This window comes from Raphanus sativus, chromosome 4 (assembly GCF_000801105.2).
Source record: "Raphanus sativus cultivar WK10039 chromosome 4, ASM80110v3, whole genome shotgun sequence".
Taxonomy (NCBI): Eukaryota; Viridiplantae; Streptophyta; class Magnoliopsida; order Brassicales; family Brassicaceae; genus Raphanus; species Raphanus sativus.
In genome coordinates, this window is record NC_079514.1 from 20301299 (window position 1) to 20316710 (window position 15412).

The 15412-nt window shown below is 34.5% G+C and overlaps 2 protein-coding genes and 1 long non-coding RNA gene across 5 annotated transcripts; 1 reads left to right on the plus strand and 2 right to left on the minus strand.

Moving 5' to 3' along the window:
- The first annotated feature begins 314 nt into the window (after positions 1-314).
- On the plus strand, positions 315-3677 carry LOC108849674 (THO complex subunit 5B). Its single transcript, XM_018623265.2, has 8 exons — positions 315-613; positions 678-971; positions 1045-1381; positions 1458-1801; positions 1878-2137; positions 2346-2940; positions 3021-3149; positions 3229-3677. Exons 1-8 carry the CDS (start codon positions 374-376, stop codon positions 3493-3495), a joined length of 2466 nt encoding a protein of 821 aa, XP_018478767.2. The 5' UTR covers positions 315-373; the 3' UTR covers positions 3496-3677.
- A 2237-nt stretch (positions 3678-5914) lies between these two features.
- LOC108853729 (ABSCISIC ACID-INSENSITIVE 5-like protein 8) lies at positions 5915-8286 on the minus strand. Its single transcript, XM_018627163.2, has 5 exons — positions 7904-8286; positions 6696-7814; positions 6535-6606; positions 6388-6420; positions 5915-6165 (listed from the first exon to the last, which is right to left on the minus strand). The coding sequence occupies exons 2-5, from the start codon at positions 7782-7784 to the stop codon at positions 6112-6114; spliced, it is 1248 nt and encodes a 415-aa protein (XP_018482665.2). The 5' UTR covers positions 7785-7814; positions 7904-8286; the 3' UTR covers positions 5915-6111.
- A 1032-nt stretch (positions 8287-9318) lies between these two features.
- LOC130511483 (uncharacterized) lies at positions 9319-11331 on the minus strand. 3 transcript variants are annotated; one of them, XR_008944963.1, is made up of 3 exons: positions 11189-11331; positions 10772-11091; positions 9319-9674 (listed from the first exon to the last, which is right to left on the minus strand). It is a non-coding gene; the product is annotated as an uncharacterized LOC130511483 (long non-coding RNA). The 3 variants fall into 3 exon arrangements; XR_008944962.1 differs by having other exon boundaries at positions 9319-10275; XR_008944961.1 differs by having other exon boundaries at positions 9319-11091.
- Positions 11332-15412: the final 4081 nt, after the last annotated feature.

Below are 15412 nucleotides of genomic sequence, written 5' to 3' on the forward strand. Positions count from 1 at the left end.
ATTAGGTCGAGACTAACCGACCTAGGAGACTATATAAGGAGTTGAGGACAAGAAGGAAGGGTATCACCACTTAGAGACACAGACTTGCGGCCAGATTAGGGTTTCCTTTATTCTCTTTGTATCTCGCCGCTCTCTTGTACTTCCGGCTAGGAGCTCGCCGAGCATCGACTAGCCGGCTTTCTTACTCTTGTACCCTCGTTATTCCGACTCTAATAAAACGTCTCTGTTCATCCCACTCTTGAGTTCTTCTATTTTCTGTTGACCAAACTCACCTTAAACATAAAATATGATAAAAAGAAAAAGAAAAAGGAAAAATAAAAGAGAATGCGAAAGAAGCGTTAGAAAAGAAACAGGGAGACGGGAGAGGAAGGAAATGGAGGACGGGGAGATCGAGGAAGGGATGGTGACAGCCGATGAGTCGGAAGCAGCGATGGAGACTGTAGAACCTCCGCGAGAGGCGGTGAAGTCTCCGCTGGAGTTGCTTCGAGAAAGCAAAACATCAGTGGAAGAAATCGTGGCGAAGATGCTGTCAATCAAACAAGAAGGAAACGACAAATCAGAGATTCGAGAACTCCTCACACACATGTTCCTCAACTTCGTCAATCTCCGTCAGGTTTTGGCGCCCCCTTTTCTCTCTCTCTCTCCACTGAAACTAATTAGGGTTTCTCGTCCTGCAGGCGAATCGCGCGATTCTGACGGAGGAAGACAAAGTGAAGGCGGAGACGGAACGAGCGAAAGGACCAGTCGATTTCACGACACTGCAATTGCACAATCTCATGTACGAGAAGAGCCATTACGTCAAAGCTATTAAGGCTTGCAGAGATTTCAAATCCAAGTATCCAGACATCGATCTCGTATCAGAAGAAGCTTTCTTTCGTGACGCTCCTGAATCTATCAAAGATCAATCTCTTGCATCTGATACCACCTCCCGTGTTCTGATGCCCAAAAGGCTCAGTTTTGAGCTTCATCAGGTTTATGATTGAATTGAATTGTTTGAATGATTGAATAATTGTGTTCAAGTATGTGTTTTTTTCGATTATTCAGAGGAAAGAATTGTGTAAGCATCGAGCGAGATTGGAACAAAAGAAGAAGAGTTTACTAGAAACCATTGCGGAGCGCAAGAAGTTTCTTTCGACTCTTCCTCTACACCTCAAGTCTCTGAAGAAAGCATCCCTTCCTGTACAGAACCAGTTGGGTATACACCACACCAAGAAACTCAAGCAGCATAGTCTAGCTCAGCTGCTTCCTCCTCCCCTTTATGTAATTTACTCCCAGCTTTTGGCACGGAAGGAAGCTTTTCAAGAGAGGATCGACTTGGAGCTTGTTGGGAGCCTTAAGGATGCTCAAGCTTATGCCACACAGCAATCCAAAAAGGACTCGGGTAACAAGATTCATTTACTGTCTTCCTTGACTGAACCCAGAGGAAAGCTAATTATTAGGTGTTTGATTTTTTTTAGGCGTGTCGAGTAATACGGAGAGTTCGAGGTTGGAGGATGATGGACCTGATGATGATGATGATGGACAAAGGAGAAGAAAACGGCCTAAGAAAGTTACCAGCAAAGAAGGATCTGATAAGGCTGGATTATACCAAGTTCACCCTCTCAAAATTGTCCTTCACGTATATGACGATGATGAGACTCCTGATACCAAGTCCCTCAAGCTTGTTGTTCTCAAGTTTGACTACTTTCTGAAGCTGAATGTTGTATGTGTTGGCGCTGCTGAAGGCTCTCCAGATGGACCAGATAAAAATATATTCTGTAACTTATTCCCAGATGACGCTGGCCTTGAGCCACCTCACCAGGTAAACTTTTTTTTTCCTGGTACTTTTGAAGACTTTATACTATCAAAGTACTCAGTTGTCTTGGTATGGCATGCAGTCGGCTAAGCTCATTCTTGGTGATGGTCAAGCGTTTGATGAGAAGAGAACTTCAAGGCCTTATAAATGGGTACAACATTTGGCGGGGATTGATATCTTACCGGAAGTGTCCCCGAATTTATTTGGCCAGGATTCTTCTAACATTGACTCTGCTAAAAGTGATGGGTCTGTACCTGATCTCTCACTGTATCGCCAGCAGCGTAGGGTGGAAACAGTTTTGCAAAGAATACGCTCGCGGAAAAAAGCGCATCTGGCGCTCGTGTGAGTCCCCACCATTCCATATGTTTTTCATTTTGGCTAAAACCACTATGGGAAAATTCTAGAAAACCATCAATAGTTGTTTTTCTAGATAACTTGGCTGTCGACGAGAATACCCTTTTGTTGCAACATTAACTAGCTTTGATGGGTATCTATTCCTGTTGATGTGTTATTTTCATTGAATACTTTTAAACTTCTACTGGCTTTACAGGGAGCAGATTGATATTCTTATGAAGCACGAGTTGCCTGCTGTGAACTGCGAAGACGCTCCATGGGCATTGCATAAAGTTCTGTGTGCTTTTGATTCCTGGTCACAGATTCGATCTTCAGCTAGTAAGTCGTGCTCTCTGACTCTGAGTAGTGTGGAACAAGTTCCAGAACCGATGGAAATCGATGGGGATAGAAGATCTCTTTCTGGTAAGGAAGACGTTGAAAGTATTCGGGAAGACGGAGAACTTCCTTCTTTGGTTACAGCTGCAGCTTTGATAACCAGCTCTGATCAAACCCCATCAAAAATATCTAGTCTAGCAAGGTCTAGGCAGTTGGCATTGATGACAAAGAACCTGGATTCTCCAATTAGCAGCAAAGGAAAGTCGCCGAGTTTAAAAAAATACGAAGATGATTTGGATCTTGTTTTGGATGATGATAGTGAAGTAGATGAGCCAGCTGGGAAAACCGAAGCGCATGTTGAAGCGTTGGGCCCTATGAAAGCTGATAATTCATGGGTAAATTATGGTGGGAGGGAGTTTGCACTTGTGTTCTCCAGGAAAACAGATGATGGGAAATTGTGGAAGTTAGAAGCAACGGTATATATATTCCTATTAAAACACTATCTTCCTTATATATTTTTCTTCCTCAAGTGTTGAAAATTGAATTGTATTTGCAGGTCCAGATTAGCATGGAGTATCCTCTTAGACCTCCTTTCTTTTCTCTGTCTCTCCATACTTCTTCTGGAAATGACAACGGGACAAGTGAGAGTGATCATTACAATGAACTACGAGCTATGGAAGCAGAGGTAAGTAACAGTATTACCAATTTCTATTCCATGACACCAACAGTGCTTACCTTCTTAACCTTTTCTTGGTGGTTATCAGGTGAACCTTCATATGTTGAAGATTGTACCTCCAGATCAAGAAGATTATCTCCTATCTCATCAAATCAGGTGCTTGGCAATGTTGTTCGACTATTACATGGACGATCCATCCCTAGGTTTCAAAAGAGGAACATCCACAAATGTGGTTGATGTCGGTTTGTGCAAGCCTGTGGATGGTAAGCTTCTTGTGAGATCATTCAGAGGCAGAGATCATCGAAAAATGATCTCTTGGAAGGATAGAGGATGTGCCTCGGGTTATCCATGTTAGAGATTACATCGCCACTCATTTCTCTGTATTACGTTTTGCTGGTGTGACAGCTTTTTTAGATAACAATTTTTTGCATTGCCCGTTTCCTCATTTTATAGTTTAGTTGGCATCATGTAACAGTCTTTTATTATTGCTTTGGGAACATAAACAAGATCTGATGATATGGATAAGTTTTCAAGTCACTGATGTGATCCGATGTGGTAAACGTTGCGATCAAGAGGTTCCCACACTAGTTGTATGCATTGTTGTGAATTCATCTGAAGGGCTTACTGAGTATCACATAGATTAATGTGCTCAACTCTTGGCTATCGACTTATAAGTTGAAGTAAGATATTGTCTTAACTTAGGCTTCGGTCTTTAGAAGTGTAGCATTTGAACATGAAACCAAAATGTGATAGTTTTGGTTGAAGAAGGAATGCTTTAAAAGATCATCAAGGTGGGAAAATCTATTCGGAAGTTGTTCAACTCAAGTGTGCAATTTAAGATTCTCTACGAGGACAATGAAAATCTATTGGAAGTTATTCACCTCCAGTCGTTTGTAAAATCCCAATTGGCATCTCTTTTGAAAACAGATTTGATATAGGCCTGGGCATTTGGGTCGTCGGTCGGATTCGGGTCAGGTCCTTTCGAGTCTCGGTTTTTCGAGTTTAGGAGTTTAGGATCTGATAGGGTAATTTCAAATTTTTGGTTCCGGATCGGTTCGGATTGTACCGGGTTCGGGTCGGGTCGGATCGGGTCTTAGATAGTTGGACCCATTCGGGTAATTATAATTTATCGGTTCCAGGTCGGATTTGGTTCGGGTTCGACCTAAAAAATACCTAAAATTACAAAAAAAACTGAAAATATTAATATATCCGAAAATAACTGAAAGTTTATTTTAAATTTTGTGTTTTTATTATATTAAAATGTGTGTATATATTAAACTATGCGTGATACAACAATAATTGGTTGTTTCCTAATGGTTGACCTCCTTATTCTGTAGAGAAATAATCCGTCTTCGACTTCCTATCTATTCATCTATCTTATTAAAACAGGAACATTACAACTTCTTCTAGGTGGATTTTTAAAGGTGGACCTCATATATTTAAATTAAATATCTCATTCTTTATATATATTACGTACCATAGTCTAACTTTGCATTGATGTATTTCCTTAAATACAATTCTTCTTTTTGTCCATATTCCATATATGATTTTTACATTTATTACATGTCAATTTAAATAAGATATATACTAAGAATACTAAAAAATATTAATCGTTCTATAATTACCCTATACAATTCATTTTAAATTGATCAGTATATTTTCATTGGCCATATTAATTTTATTAGTATGAATAACATTAGGTAGATAAGTCATAGACACATACATAAAGATATGACTATTCTTATAACTACATTGGGCCTAATCTACTTTCTAAAACAAATAACACATAGCTTCATATATTGTATAGAATATAGTAATATTGTATAGTATTATACTTATACAATAATACTAAAAACAAACCAAATGAAATATAATATATATCGAAAATGCTTTGAACCATTACACACAAAATATATTAGACTTCAGAGATAAAATTCGCTTTGAAATTACGTAATAATTATTTTAAAAAATTAAATTTCGTAATGTACAAAAAAACATAAGTTTTATATAAAATTTTGTGTTACAATAAAAAAACACAACTCGTGCTTGCAAAATGTTATTTTTACATACGAAAGACAGTTTTGATATTGTTCTTTAAACACAAAATTGAATTATACAAACTCGATACCACATAAAACTAAACAATATAGAATACATTTTAAAAATAAAACCCGTGCGGGTGTGCATATGTTTATATAATATATAAATATATTATGTTACACATATTTTCATATAAATAATACCCCAATGTAAGTTTTGTATGATAAATGTTGAAAATACAAAATATATAGCACTATATATTTTAAATAATACAGAAAAAATCTACTTTACGTTATTATAAAATTTAAAAATCAAATTTAGTAATTAAACACATTGCTTACTTAAACACATTAGTACACATTGTTATTTATCAAAATTTTATATTAATACACATTGGCGATCATGTATAACATTTAGTAAAAACAAAGATAAAAAAAAAATGACTCCCGCTCGGTCGAGCGGGTAATGATCTAGTTTTATTTAATTTACATTATTAATTCGGGTACCCATCGGATTTCGGGTTCGGGTCGGGTCCAACATCCGCGGGTCCTCTACAACAAGATCCAAGATCCGATAGGGTAATTTGATCGGGTCGGCTCCTACCCGGACCGGATTTTTTTGGAGCGGTTTCGGATCAGATCTTCAGGTCCGGGTAAAATACCCAGCCCTAATTTGATACATACTGTTGTTTTTTAGATTACTATTATATTCTTATATAAATAAAGCAATTTCACTAGTTATTGTTTGTTTCTCTGGCAAATAGTAAACTTTTGATAGGTCCCTAACCCATGACAATCATATTCATATGATCATCAAAATGGTAACCAAAAAAACAATGTCGCACGGACTAATAAATAGATAATTTGGTCATAAATAAGCAGAAACATAATATAAGAACACACCAATTTATAATCCTCCGACCCTCTATTGATCACTGGATGTTTGATTTCGTTCTCCTCAGCCGTTTCTTAGTTATCCCTTTCCCCTGTTACCAATTTAGATAACTAAATTTAGAACAAATTTTTAAAGCTGTGAAGTACTAATTTTGTTTAGTCTAATTAATATTTTTAAATTTAGAACAAAAACCCACTTTGACATCCCTGAAGTAAAATAAGATGTACTGCCAAACAGATATTGTTTGATAAATTACATAAACAAACACACCCAAAAATGCAAAGCCGAAAAAAGAGAGTGTATTATAGATTACCAGTTTGGTTTGCAATTCCAACATAGTTTCTGCCTGTCGATCATTAAAAAGTTGTCGTGAGAAAGTATTTGGGAAGCAAATGTAGATGTGTTCTTGGTAACAGCATATATAAATGTAAATGCAAATGTTAACGACATTGTTACTTACCTGCTTTTTTAGTAGCTCTTGATTCTCTTTCCTTAACTTTTCAGCTTCAGCTTCAAGCTCCATAGTTTGAATCTATAAAAGCAAAATGAGAAGTTTGCTGTATTAACATAACCAAACAATCAAGACGTGTATATAAGAGGATGTCAAACTTTTTTTTAAACCTGCTTTCGAGCTCTTGATCGTGCTGCTGATTCACGGTTCTTTATCTTTCTCCAGTGGGTTTTCTCCACTAATTTCTTCTCCGCGGCAATGCCCTTGTTCCTGTTCCTATCTCTCACGCTGTTACGTCCAGTAGTGGTGTCTAGAAATGGTGATACTATTGATGTACCACCAGCATTAATCTTCGGTATCCCATCTAATACCGGAAATGGCGTAATTTGAGGACATGCGTCCACACTACTTATGGCTCCACCAGGAACCGGTGCAACGCTTTGGACCAAAGTAACTTTATTGTCTTGGTGACTTTGGTCTCCAGTTTCCATGTAACTATCTCTTATACCATGACCATTAACCTGACCACTTGTAAATGCGACGTGTGTTCCGTAACCATAACCATGTGGATTCGACATGATAGGTTGTTGCGGTTGAAACGGGTTATGTTGTTTTTGTTGTTCTTGTCGCGGTTTATATGCTGACGTAGACCCATTCACATTTGGATGCAAATAAGAACCAAGAATTCTATTACCTGGAACAATATTAATACTGTCCAACACATTAGAAACCAATGGTTTCTGCTGAAACTCCACACTCAAACTTGTGTTTGGAATACCCGAAATGGATGATGGGTCATGAATGTAGCCACCGCTGTTATTATTGCCCACGGCCCCAGCACGGGTTAAAAATTCTTCCAGAGTGATATCTCCGAAAGTTGGCTGCTTCTGAATCTGAGGAATGTTTGTACTTCTTCCATCATTGTTGGTGAGTTCTTCCTCTGTGATATATTTCCAAACTTCATCAACAGTTTTTTGGCTAAGTATTCTAGGCAGCGTTATTGACCCTTGCTTCTGTAATCCCTCGTTCACACCGTTAGTTGGAATCACACCGCCCTGTGTTCCTTCAGCACTACATATACTCATAAGCAACTCTTCCATGTTCATTGACCCACAATCTTTTCCTAAGTTGTTTTGAATCTGGTCTAGTGTCCATGAGAATAGTGATCCTTGTCGGCTCAAAGGAGTACTAACCGGTGGTCTGTTTATCGTTCCCGGCGGACCAGTCCCCAAGGTTTTAAAATTCCAGTTATTATCCATTTTGGCAGAATCCAATATGAAAGATATCACCTGTCATAAATCAGAGTGTTGTAATATAATTTTTAGAGAAAAACTTCAATAAGAGAAAAAGTGTCTATGGCCTTAGAAAATGATTTTACCTCGAAATGTGAGAGTTTCTGGTGATTAAAGCACTGGCTGCACTGCCGTCCCAGGAACTAACTCTACGGTATCAGATCATACAAAACAATAATCAGAAAAATAAGAGAGTCCAAAACCCATTTATAAAAATATAGGTAGACCCAAATTTATGCAACAAACAAGATCTTTTTCTCACAAGATTCAATGAATCAAAAGATAACATGCAATAATGAAAAATGTAATTTTAGTATGCACTCCAACCAAATGAAGTAACAAATCTGACCATAAACTGCATATAACTAAATAAAAAAGACAATATAAGGTACACATAACTTTTGTGTTTGCTTTTTTCACTCAATTCTATGTTTATTAGTTTTAAAAGTTACTCTGTCAAGATAAGAAAAATCTAGATGAGTAGATAATTTAGTAAATTAAATTTCATACTCTGAATATGCACTATTAAAAAATATTTATCTAAATCATATTTCTAAAAATAAAAGATGATTAAGAACAATATCTCAAAATAATCTACATAATTTTAATTTCTTTTTCTTGATATTTTAAGAAAATGTTATAAATCGATGTAAATATAATGATCAATTAAAATTATTATTTTAACTAAAAATCAAACTGGTTTGGTACAAAATAACACTCCAGACTCTTAGAAAACCATTTTTTTTTTCAGAAAACCATTTTTATAGAGTTCAGGTTTGTTTTGAGATCAAAATGCCAATTACCAAAAACAATTTTGATGGTGGTTTATTTTCTCAGTCAATGATTCATATATGAGCCACTTTGATGATTTTTACATGCTTCAGTTGCATTTTAACAATCCAAAATTACCAAAACATCTGTAATACTTGAAACGCATATCACATATACTCTTTATATCGCACATATATTCATCAAAATTCAGCAATAATGTTGTCTGGTGAAGATATTTCATGGACATTAATTAGATGCCTAGCTGAATTGGAGCTCCAGTTTCTTTTCAATCTGTCTACGAGCGAACTATGATATAAGTACATCCCAAAGAATATATCTCACTAACCCATAAGATTTTAGCCATGAAATAACATGTCACAAGAAATGTGCCTCGACCAGGGAGATAACGAGAGTTTTTCAACTCTGAGAACCTTCACAGCACCCGATGCATACTCTAGTTCATATCATCCCAAGCATTATGAACCTTCGAGCAAATATACTTAGACTTTTAAAGAGAGGCTCTTAAGAGTCCATAACATAAAGAACCAGACTTAGAAGCCGATCCAAACTCAATATGCAACTATTCTACTAAATTAGGTCCATCCGGATTCAAATAAAGAAATTTCCCATTTAAAGAGAGGCTCTTAAGAGTCCATAACATAAAGAACCAGACTTAGAAGCCGATCCAAACTCAATATGCAACTATTCTACTAAATTAGGTCCATCCGGATTCAAATAAAGAAATTTCCCATTTATTCAAGATGTGAAAAACCAAAGTCATATGTGGAAACCACGAGATAACATCCGATGTTTAATTGAGTCTATAAACATCATACCATGCACCAGAAACAACACGATTATGCAGATCCTCTTGTTTATACACTTTCCTAATACAAATGAGTTCACACTAGACTTAAACTCTCCAATGACTCTTTTCATTTGACCCAGTGGAGACCACCCAGTGGAGACCACGACCATTGAGAGCTTATTCATCAATCAGAGACTCTTTTCATGGATATTTCACCAAGATATCTTGGTACAAGATCAAATCATTCCCAACAGCTAGTTCTGTGACACCTGTCACTTCTGAGAACAAATAACAATAAAATAACATAATAATAAATAATAAATTCCACTTATAGACATTCTAGAGTCAACATCTACGAATATCGATAACATCCGAAATATAAAGAACAACATAAACCAAAAGTCTGAAATAGAAAATAACACAAACGATAAAAACTCCAAAGCCCTAAAAGCCCAATAACGATAAAAAGTGATAAAAGCGATAAAGCCCAATAGCGCCCAAGAGAACTCGTCCGGTATAATCATTTCTGCTCGTCCGTTTCATTTGAAAGGAGAAAGGAGGGGTAAGCAATCTAGGAGTCACTCAATGAGGCATGGGATGCTACTTCGAAGTCCATGGACCCAATCATAACATTCCGAATAAATATATTTTAAATCTAACATGTATCAAGCACGGTACCTAAAATACCAAAACAACAAACAATGGTCATAGTAAGGCATGCACTCGCTGCCCACTAACGGGCAAACAAAACACTGCCGAGAGAGTGCTCAGGGTCACCGCCCTCACACGCTTCATCGACCTCTCCAGGTTACGGTCCAGCCAGTCGATTGAACTGGCGGTAACATCCATACAATCCGGCATACAAAACCATCTAGCACCCTAGTTCCAGTTTAAACAAAGAACCAAAATAACTAAACAAGTAATGATATACTTGATTTCACACTGACGGAATATATTAGAAATAAATTATATTTATTTGAAATCCTAAGCCGTGTACGAGAAGTTCAGAAATAAACCCTCAACTTAGAAATATGGAAAAGTGGTGTCTATGAACTCCGTTTGCCCAAATAGATTCCAAAATTTGAAATCAGAGGAAAATTTCGAGTCAAAACACCCTTCGAACAGGTAAAACGGATCGGGTCTAATCAAAATCAATCCACTGGTCAAAGGTCAATCCGGTCAGCCCTTGGCAAGATTGGAATTGATTTAAAACAACCAAATTTTCCTTAATTGAAATCAATTCCAAAGGACAATTCAGTTTACTTAACATAAACCGAATTAATTAAATCAACCAGTTTAACCTAACTGAAACCTAATTAATTTTAACTGACCAGTTTACCCTAATCGAACTGAAATCAATTTACACCAGTCATACCATCCCGTTGACCGAATCACCGAGTTGACTAACTTAGTCGACTCGGCTGGCTGAGTTAACCGAGTCACCTGCGCGGTCATTGACGGTGATGGACAGCAGCGGCTTACCGGAAAAGTCACCGGCGGCGATGGTAAAGAACGGCGGTGCGGCGGTTGAGGACAGGGGCTCCGTGGCGGCGGAGACGGTGACTGACGGCGGCATGTGGACATCAAGCTCGCGGACAGCAAAACTTGCGGGGCGTGTGCGGTTTCGTCCGGGCTCCGATTGTGGCGTGGTCGGCGGCTACGGCTTCATCTCGACGAGGGGAATGCAGTGGCAGCCTTACATGCACGAGATTCTCAATGATTAGGAAGTTATGGACGATTTACTAAAACGACCAAAACTAAACTTAAAAATGCATGGAGTTATGGCGCTTACCTATGGTGGCGTTCGGTAGTGATGAACTCGGCGTGATTACAGGGTGCAGTGGCTTCGACGATCTTCGGTGATGGCTCAGCCCCTACAAAGGTTCCTCATTCTTTTTTGTTAACTTTTTCTTTTTTTTTCTTAACTTATGATTATTTTTTTTGTTGCAGGGAATGAAGTGGAGAATGTGGATATTTAAAAAAATACGTTGAGCTTTTCGGATTAGGCCTGGACCTTGACTTTTTGGGCCAGAAATTGGGTTTGGTTATTACAAGTTCTACATTTATGATTTATTTTCAAGCTATTTTTTTGGTTCTTTGTATTTTTTTCCTATTTAAGCTGAGCTAAATCTCATTTGTCAAGTACTCGTTTCACAAAATTATACAAATACTATTTATTTTACAAAGATTGTTTTTGTGTCTTTGTTCAAGCAAGTCTTTAGATGGATTCCCATAAATATATTAGTCTTTTGCTTGTTTATCTTAATCGAATGGATTAAAATACAAGTGTTAAATCCCTATCTTCTGACCAAAGAAAAAAAATCTCTAACTTTGTGTAGACTCACATAGACTTGATTTGTGTATTCTTATCATAAGAAATTCTACTCCTTTATGTTGCAAACTTCGATCCATTAAGCTTATTAACTCTCAACGCTTTGTGATCAAGCAATTGGCAGCTTTGTGCTTGTATCATTTTTTATGAAATTGTTTGTATCATTTTTTATGAAATTGTAATTCTTGATGAAAATTTCAGATATGTAGAAGATTGAAACGATCAAATGGATACTTAGAATTTTCTAACTGCATCTACTTAATAAAAAACCACCATCTTTTTCCTAACCTAAACAGTTACGTTTTCTTCTATAAAAAACAGTTGGATTTTATGGATTTTTCCTTTTCCAAAGGACCATACTTAAAGCACAAAAATAAAAGAGTTATTCTTGGGTTCACCCTTAGAGTGAATCTAGAGGTTCACCCAACCAATATGAATCGCTCATTTCACAATTGATATCTTTTAAAAAAGGAAACAAAATATTGTCAAGTTATATTATGTTTTTAAAATAAATGAAATAAAAATAATAGTAGTTACAAAAAAAGATTTTTAAAAAAGATTTTTAACATCATCAAAAAAACTATACCCTAAATCCTAAATCATAAACCCTAAACCCTTGAGTATACCATAAACCCTTGGGTATACGCTAAACCCTTGGATAATCTTAAACTCTAAACCCTAAACTCTAGTAAATGCAAAAGAAAATAAGATATTTTAATGCCATCATCGAAATACTAAACCCTAAATCCTAAACTTTAAACCCTAAACCCTTGGATAAATCATAAACACTTGGATAATCCTAAATTTTAAATCAAAAGCACTAAGCACTAAAACAATAAATCTTAAAAATACTAAACCCTTAATCTTAATCCCTAAACTCTTTTTAGGATTAAGGATTTGGTATTTTTAAGATTTAGTGTTTAATGTTTTTAGTTTAGAGTTTAGGGTGTTTTGATGATAGAGTTAAAAAAATTAATTTTTTTTTGCATATATTACTATTTTATTTATTTTTAACATTTTTTATTTTAAAAATATAATATAACTTGATAATATTTTGTTTCCTTTTTTAAAATATATCAATTGTGAAATGAGTGATTTCTATTGGTTGGGTGAACTTCTAGGTTCACTCTAGGGGTGAACCCAAGAATAAGTCAAAATAAAATACATATCCCAACCATACGTGTCGTCATGGTCTCAAGTTCATAACTGTTGGCAAGCTGAAAAAATTACAGTCTCAAGTTTTCCGGTCGTCACGATCTCAACTTCGTCGCCATTGTCAAGCTGAGAGGATTTGAAGCAATGGTGGCAGGCTGGCAGCTGAAGCGCTGGCTGAAGCGTCGAGGTGCGGTGGAGGAGGAGGACTTCGGCTTAGATTTAGGTTTAGTGTATTTTGTTGGCTGTTTTCTTGTGTATCTTGTATTTATATATGTATGCATATATATATATAATATAAATAAATTGAAATCGGTTTAATAAACCTAATTAATTTATAAACCATTTTGGTTACATAAACCAAAATTATATTGGTAAAACAAATTTCAATATGTATTATAAAAATGTTTTATTAATAATACTAAATTTTCTTTTTGTTTTTCAAAAAAAATATTTATTATTTGTTAATAGATTTAATATAATTTATATTAAAATATTTGAAACTGATTTTTATCTTATATTACTCTATTCAAATTTGTCAATATATGATTCAAATCTGTTTACATCAATATAAAAATATTTCAACTTGAAGTTTTGTAATCATATTTAACAAATATTTTTAGCAACAATACAATTGAATACCAGTTTTTTCAAGAATCATTATCACACTACAACGGTACAACAACATAACTTACATCTTTACCCGAGAATTGAAATTTATTCAACAAACATTAATTTATTCAAATTTTAAATATATTACAAAAATATTAAATTTATCAATCAACAGAACATATGATGTTAAAATAGGGTCTAACGGGTTTAAGTAAACTTTTAATAAAAATAAATATTGATATAAATTCATTTAGTTTAACTGGTTTTTAAATAGATTATTAGATTAAAAATATTTATTAAATGTGATTCTGTTTAAAGTTAGTGAAGACCATATTAACCCATATATATATATATATATATGCATATATTTTTTCAAACATTTTTCAAAAATTTTGTTCAGTTTTCGGTGAGGGTTAGATTTGATATTGGTTTTCTTTTTTTTTTTGTCATCAAACTTACAGACTCATATTGACTCTGTACACCAAACTGGTAGCTCGGCATCCATGTGAATGACAAAAGACGATTGTTGTCTGGCACTGCGTGCTAAACGATCCGCCCTTGAATTTGCCGTCCTTGGTACATAGATGAGCTGTGAGCTATGGAAACTACTTTGTAAGCTTCTGATATCCTCCAGATAACTTGCGAACGCCGGCCACTCTTCTGGTTCCGAAACCATCTTCACCAACTGAGAACAATCCGTTGCAAATGTAACCTGAAACTGACGTAAATTCCTCATACATTTCATTTGATATTGGTTTTCAGATATAACACTTTAAGAATCATTCAAGTATATAGGTCAAGTCTAATAGAAGTATGAGACTTTCGATTTTTGTGTCGATTCCAAGTCGGGTTTTTGGGGTACAAATATTCTTGACTAATTTTTCCAAGCCTAAGAAAATATAATATGTTACAAATTTCATGAATAACTAGGTGTTTTCCTGCACCATGTGCAGTGATGAATTTTTAAAGTTCAATTTTTATATTTAAAATGTAATTTATTAATATTATATATTTTATTATTTTTGACCAATAATTAATATAAATATCATTTAGTTAAGCATTAAATTAAGAGAAAATATTTTTTTTTGTTTTAAATTATATTTAAGAATATATATGTATATATATAAAGTTAGAATCTTAGATAAGAAAATTATTTATTTTTTTTGGTTAAATGTATTAAATGAACTTGTACAAAATTACTAAAATCATTTAAAAATTGTATAGTTATCAAAAATTAAAACTAAACAATATTTATATAATTTGTAGATATCTAAAAGAAACTAATGAATTACGACTAAAATTTTATAATTTTTTAAATGCAGAAAATTTAGAAAATTTTAGATAATAAAAATTGTATAATTATAAAAGTAAAATTATGTAATATTTCTAAATTCAAAATGTCATATTTGAATATATTTATTTTAGTGATGATTTATGAGTAATTATCATATTCTACAAAGTTTACCAAAAATATAAATTAATATTAAATGTAATATATGAGTTATTACCATATTCTAAAAATATTTCCAAAAATATATATCAGCATTAAATGTAATTATCTATGTCATATTTAACCATATTACATGTCACCAATCTTAATGGCCATGTCACAATTTTTTTTTGTAAAAACGATTGTAGAGAAGACATGTGGCAAATCACTTCGCAAATAATGTATAGGGGAAGTCTCAAAACAATTTCTGAAATGCATATGACACAATTGTATAATTAGACAACTTGACATATTTAATATAGTAATTAAAATTATATTAAATTAATACTAAACAAAAATATGATTATAAAAACATGAATATAAAAGTCAAATCTCTCAAAACAAAATTGAAACAAAATATACACCCATAATCTAGTTATTTTAATATATTTTCAAATGATACGACAATTAAATAGACTGTAGGCGGATCA